A 7030-nucleotide genomic window follows, 5' to 3' on the forward strand; every position below is an offset into this window, starting at 1 on the left:
CTGATTTTAATCAAACACCACATCTATAAAAGTTTTCCACTTTCAGGAGAGAAACACAACTTTATGTGACTACAATTTGTTCATCTCCCAACATGAAAGCATTAAAAACCATGAAAATTTCATCATGGGCAGAAACCCTTTCCCCCCCTGACTTTGCCCCTATATGTTACACATTTCACTGTCTATCCCTTTTTTTGCTGCCTAGCCTGACCTGTCGGCCCAATGTAAGTTTGTATATTGTATGTATTGTCTGTATGGGCGACTGGGTCTGTCATCTCAGCTGCAGGCAACTGACAAATAAAGCTTATCCTTATTTGTCATTCTCTTTATTTAATTTTTCTCTGTATCTGTCGCCTACCTCTGTCCTGTTTGTTTAATATACATACTGTTCCACTGTATTATAATGTTGCACCACAGTTGTACGACGTGTTCTTCATGTATTATGTTTGCTGTTAAAGTTTCTGTTGGAATAAAGTTGGAGAGAAAAAAACGGTACGTCATCCACGCGACGTATAATGCGTGCGACGGGCCAAAGTACCCAGAGGCCTCGCGTGTGTGACGTATAATTCCGTCACCGGGCTGCGAAGACTTTCGGGTCAGCTCGGAGGGTTTGTGCAGCAGGTTATCATGGCCCTGAGGACAGTTCGGCTGCTTATCCCGACGAGAGCAGCTGCTTTCAGAGTAGTGACCGCGGCGCAGAAGGTAAGGACCCGCGGTGTGCGGGTTTCTGTCCGGCTTGGCTCCACTCTGATTCACAAGGGCAAGCTATCTTAGCTTAGCCGCCACCATCACCGCCCTTCAGTCGCAGGCTCGGTCTTAATGTTGACAAACAACAATAACACTCACCTGTGTACCGTGCACCTGTGGCCGTCCTGGTCCTGTTTGCATGGAGCAGCCTGAATTTTAACAACATCGCTCTTCCAGCTCTAACACAAGCTGAACAGTTTTAAACGGAATGACTGTTAAAATAGCAGCTCGTCTAAGTAGATGAGTGCGTATTAGCTGATGTTATGGATGCTAATATATGTTGTTTTATTCCTGCCAGTTTTTGAGGCTTTGGTGCAGATGTTTCATGCTCCTTACCAGCTCCGGCTATAGACATGACATTTCCTCTGTTTATTGATAATCTTGTAGTGCAGGGATGGATAAGTTAGTATTTAAGTGCATTTAGTTGCAGATAGAATATAAAACACATCCGTCACTTTGAACTCAGCACATGCAGACAGGAGGTGGATGCTGCTGCACCACCGTTTAGAAGAATCTGAATACGTGGAGACTAAGCTGTGTAAAGATGGCTTACGTGTTCGTTGTGCTTATATCAGTTGAATAAATACATTGTGGTTATGTAAAAGTTTGTGATGGCTGTAAAGAATTAAAGATGACTCGTCCTGGGTTTTTAGAAATGCACCTGCCAGCACTGAGCACTGATGTGATCTGACTGGAATCACTTAAACAGCTTCTCTAACTAAATGCAATATAACAGGAAAAATATACATTTAATGAATGATTAATCCTGTAATTGTTATTAATAAGATAATAAATGACAGCATTCCCTCATTTATTTGCACTTGTGTCCTTTCTGCTCGGTGTGACAGCCTTTAATAGTCACTGATTTCTCGCCGTTTTCACCGTGAGTGCAGATACATCACATGTTGAGCGCCGCTGACCACAGACAAGTGAAATATTAACTGAGATGATGACAACATGTTATGTTAATGCAAGTTGAGTTAAACACGTCCCAACAGCTGTTACCACAAACAGGCTCCAGCCCACAGCAGTAATGTTGTTGGCTTCCTTGCTATGTTTTATGCTCCTGCTACCAGCAGATGGTCTCCTGACACCTGGTGGAATAAACACAGAACAACATTGAACTGATCAACTCATTGTTACTATAGCTAATCCAGTTTTTAGAGTCAGGCTTGCGCTACAGTCGTGTGAACATTGAGGGGTGGGGATGGGGGCGGGGTTATGTCAGGGTAGTAGCTGTACACGTGTTAGTTACTGCAAAATTTGACATGTTTGGTTGTATCAGGGTCATTAAAATGCTTTAATTAAAAGTATAATATTGACATATTAAAGCATTTTTGTAACATATTTATTTTTGATGTGTAACCGATGTAGAGAATAATGGTTATGGCTAAAACTATGAGCTTTACTACGAGTTTAATGACTGGATGGATGGTTGTGATTGCACTCACAGTAACAAACTCGGTTGTTGTTGAATGCAGCGTGAGGCACAAACACATGGCAGAGAAGACCCAACAGAGTTTTCCTTGTTCGTTTGAGTAATTAGCAAACCCATCTTATCATTTAGAGGTTTATTCATTGATTTTTGATGATCCAGGCCAGCGTTCATACAAGCTCAGTGAGAAGCCTGCGATATGGCTGGTGGGCCTACGCTCTGGGGGAGAGGACCACGCCACGGTTAAAGCAGTACAGCAAAATCATCTCTGTGGATGGCAACCTGGCCTCGGGGAAAGGAGCGCTGGCCCAGAAACTGGCCGACAAACTGGGTAATTATCTAATCACAGGGATTCTTTCCCACCACAGCGATACGCAGCTTTAGACTGAGTGGGTACGTGGTGCTTGGAGTTTACGCTGCAGACAACAGCTTCTACTTGTTTGTGCACAGGGATGCTGTACATGCCTGAGCCTGACACTTTCTACCTGGACAAGATGACCGGGGAGAAGGAGCCGCTCCCCGTCGACTTTAATGGGATGTGCAGCCTGGAAAAGTTCTACACAGACCCCAAAGCTGCAGATGGAAACAGCTACAGGCTGCAGCTGTGGATGTTCAACATGAGGCTGCTCCAGTACTCTGATGCCATCGAACACCTGCTCACCACAGGTATCTCTGACTCAGCAGTGTGGTTGATGCATGCGTACGGCAGTGATCTTCATCCTGGGCTTTTGTTTTTTAGGTCAGGGAGTGGTCCTGGAGCGCTCCCCCTTCAGTGATGTGGTCTTCCTGGAGGCCATGTTCAAACAGGGCTACATTAGGAAGGAGTGTAAGTGCTTCTGCATCACTAACAGCAGGGGGGGCGAGTATTACAACACATACAGATAATCAGCAGCATCTCCCCACTTTTCACCTGATGGTGATGATGTGTGCGACCTGTGGCTTTGCAGGTGTGCAGCACTACAACGAGATCAAAGACATTAGCATCTGTGAGTTCCTGCCTCCACACCTCGTCATCTATGTGGACCTGCCAGCTGAGGAGGTGCAGAAGAAGCTGAAGCAGAGCGCCAAGGTAGAGGCACATGTTCTGTTAAACCACGGGAGACAGGATATCGGCTCAGTGTTTCATTAGAACAGCAGAAAATAAAAAGAAAACCACCTCATAGTATTGATCATAGGTGAGTTATGTTTTAAATGTGTTTGTTCTCAGTCCTACCTTCAAAATGTGCCTCTGCCATATCTGAAGAGCATCGAGGATGGCTACAAGAAGACGTTTCTCCCCAAAATCAGGTAAGATTGTTACACATGCTGTTAGATATCTGACCAGAGTCTTTATATAAGGATGGACAATGGCTTCAAGGCAGAGGGTTAACTGCATACTGCCGGGTGTTTCTTTGACAGGCGTAGTCTTCTGACTAAAACATCATTTAGACACTACATTCTTTCGTGTTGGTTGAATAATTACCTTAAAAGTATACTAGACCAAATCCACAGGTGACTCAGTTGACCCGAATGTAACATTTAAAAGTTTCAGACCACAAAAGGGAGAGAAATGCTTCTGCCAATCTGTCCAAAATTCAGTTTTTGGGTTGTTTTTGTTTGTGTTCAAAAAAGATTCAAGCTTGAATATTAGGTCAAATATTAGGGGGAGAGAGGAGGACTCCTGTAGTCTCCTCATCATGGTGTTTGAGTTTAGTAGTGATCTATGACAGTGTGCTGATATTCCAGTACTCTAGCCTCAGTACATCATTACTATTGTTATACTGTCACCACAGCTGGAAGCAGGGGGGCATTAGTGGACACAATTTCACTGTAATGTGTGAAAGACCCAGAAGGTTTTCTGTGTAACACCACCCCACCTCCACTTTTCCTTTTCAGTGAGACGTCAGAGCTGCTGGCTTATGATGCAACCCAGGCTCAAGATGTTGAAAGGGTAAGATTAAACTGCAGATGTCATCTTCACCTCCAAACAAACACAGTGGCTGATGCCTCGCACGCTGTCCACAGGTGGCAGAAGATATTGAATATTTGAAGTTTGAAAAGGGGCCGTGGGTGGAGCAGGATGATGTCAGCTACCACCACATGAGGATGCTGTGAGTTTTAGGATGTATTTTACACACCGTTTCGACTGGAATGCAAACGTGAGCTTTCTACCCTTTTCTGCATTTCACAGTGTGGAAGATAAACAGAGGGTGGCAACCCTGACCCACATACCCAGGTTCCTGCCAGAGATAACCATCGGAGCACACGACTACGATCAAAAATACTACGCCTATAAGTCGGTATGTACGCATGTCACATTAGCTGCATGGAACAGGACCGCACTGAGCTGGTGCTTTGATTGACATCTATCTGTAGAGGGATCACATTCAGACCACTGAGGTTCAGAGTCATCAAAGATGAGTAGTAGATGCAGCCGTGGCCTCGGTTTGAGTCCCCTACGTCTCCTCGTTCTCCAGTTCTTACATCCACACACGTAGGCGTCCACACACACGTTTTCCTGGCTCTTATTTTGAAGTCAGTCACAGTGAAAAATACGACCATATCTGTGCAGCCGTTAGGAACGGGCCAGCCCGCTGAGGTAAAGCCTGTGTGTGGAAAACACTGAACCACCCGCACAGAGCTGATGGGTATTTTTGCCTGTAATGTGACACACAGACACACACACACAGACACACACACACCACATTGCTCTCTGTGGTTTCCCTGAAAACCATTCATTGACAGCTGGGAGCAGCAGAGTGCACAGAAACACAAAGTGCGGCACAAAGGCAGGAGAACGACGCCCCTGAGCCACATTCAGCACATCTGCAGCTCCAAGGATACAGACGATGTGTTTGGCGATCACAGCGCTGTGCGTTTCACCACAGAACAGGCTGCCGTTCCCCGTCTGACAGCATCTTTAGTCTCCGTGTGCTGGACGGAGTCTGACCTGACCTCGTTGTTGAGCGCTTTATTACAGCTTGTGTAACCATATCGAGGCTGCTGTATAAATCCTCGTTTATACCGAACTCGCTAAGCTTTCCAGTGCGGCACTGTCGACACGATGCAGCTCATTTCCTTCTGCTGAATTATTGACCCGCTCATAGTTACTCGATGGCAAATGCCAGATGTGGAATATTCTACGAGGTTGTTTGTATCATCGGTCTTGTGGGGAAACATTTGGGTCTGACCTTTTCTCTTTATTGACTGGTGACGTATTCGCCTCCCACTGCTGCAGGAATCGGGCTCCATAACGCTGCAGAGGGCTGTAACCTGACATTTTGTTGTGAGCCCAGATCTTAGAGCAGAGAACGAGAAGGGTGACACACACTGGAGTAATCTCCTCCAGTGTACAAATGAAGCCTCGGAAGGGCATTTGGATCCTGGCTGAATATGACGTCCACTGAAGGAATTTTGTCCAAGAGGCAGCTCAGCGAAGCTGAGGAAACTCTTGACACAACTATTATTATCATCATCATCATCATCTGCACTGGTTAAATGCTCTCCTCTGTTGTTCTCGGTCCTTGTAGATCCCTGGGAAGAAGTACGCCCGTGGATATAACGCTGATGTTGGAGATAAATACATCTGGCTGAAGTGAACTTTCCACTCTCATCATCGAATCAGCCCACTGAACTCACTGTCTTCTAATGTACATCCCAAAAATATGTATGTATTAAAACAATAGATTCTGACTGAGTGGCTCCTGTCCTGTCTCTGTGTGTAACGGACTATTGGCAAAGACATTTTCTGATCTGAGGTAATGACAGTGAGTTACTGTTGGTTACTGAGCCAAGTAGACCCCAGTCGTTTCTATATGTTCAGGTGTAGCCAGCCTAAAGGTGTTTGCTTCAATATTTCCTCCTCTGTGTTTTACCCAGCAGCACTTTATATTCATGCTGCTGTTCAGTGGCGTGAGCAGCAGGAGGCGCTTGTGAGCTGTCAATAAACAACAGTTAATGGAGTGTAGGTACTGAATTATTCACTGGCACAGGGTAACATTAAAGGCCAAAACAGTTTCAGCGTCCAAACTGTCGTTCCACAGGAACGGCCTGAGGAGAACGGCCTGAGGAGAACGGCGTTTCTGCCTCTGAATCTGGGGCGATGGCAAGTGAGCAGTGGAAAACACTGAACAATGAAACCGTTTTCATAACAAGACCTCAAAATGATGAAGAAACTGTATTTTTGAGACTATTTCCATTTTTAAAAATTCAAAACCTGTTCATCAAAACAAACATAAAACATACCTCCCACAAAATGAGCCGTCTCAGGCTGCTTCCCCTCTCCGGTGACCTCTCCCATGCCCCCAGTACATGTACTGGATTTGCTTTACTGTGTAAATGTTGCAGTCTTAGTCAAAGGTGGTTTAATGTCTTGTCTATAATCCAGCACCTTTAAGAGTAGTTTTCTTAATTTGATAAAGTCAAAAAGCTCCTGGGTTTGAATCCACTCAGTGTGTGTGTGTGTGTGTGCGTGTGTGTGTGTGTGTGTGTGTGTGTGTGTGTGTGTGTGTTTTCTCCCTGCCAGGACAGACAGTCAGGTTAGAATCAGAATCCAAATGCTTCATTAATCGCTAATAAATTATGTGTTACAGTTGCTCCAGTACAGAAACAGACTGTGTAACAATACAATCTGTCACAGATTTAAGAACTGGCACAATATGTACACATTACTCAATAAATATCAAGGATAGCTCAGGGATAGCTCAGTAGGTAGAGTGGTGGCCCCATGATCGGAAGGTCGGGGGTTCGATTCCCCTGAACAGCTACCCTGAGGTACCCCTGAGCAAGGTACCATCCCTACACACTGCTCCCTGGGCGCCCAATGGCTGCCCACTGCCTCACTGAGTGAATGGGTTAAATGCAGAGAGG

The 7030-nt window shown here is 45.3% G+C and overlaps 1 protein-coding gene across 1 annotated transcript; it reads left to right on the forward strand.

Annotated features, from left to right (window-relative positions):
• The first annotated feature begins 541 nt into the window (after positions 1-541).
• Positions 542-5854, forward strand: ndufa10 (NADH:ubiquinone oxidoreductase subunit A10). Its single transcript, XM_084908585.1, has 10 exons — positions 542-702; positions 2345-2513; positions 2633-2848; positions 2922-3008; positions 3130-3251; positions 3390-3469; positions 4058-4112; positions 4187-4272; positions 4353-4461; positions 5692-5854. The coding sequence occupies exons 1-10, from the start codon at positions 628-630 to the stop codon at positions 5758-5760; spliced, it is 1068 nt and encodes a 355-aa protein (XP_084764711.1). The 5' UTR covers positions 542-627; the 3' UTR covers positions 5761-5854.
• The last annotated feature ends 1176 nt before the right edge of the window (positions 5855-7030 follow it).

The sequence above is a fragment of the Perissodus microlepis genome, chromosome 16, assembly GCF_051167445.1.
Source record: "Perissodus microlepis isolate ML-2025 ecotype Zambia chromosome 16, ASM5116744v1, whole genome shotgun sequence".
Taxonomy (NCBI): domain Eukaryota; kingdom Metazoa; phylum Chordata; class Actinopteri; order Cichliformes; family Cichlidae; genus Perissodus; species Perissodus microlepis.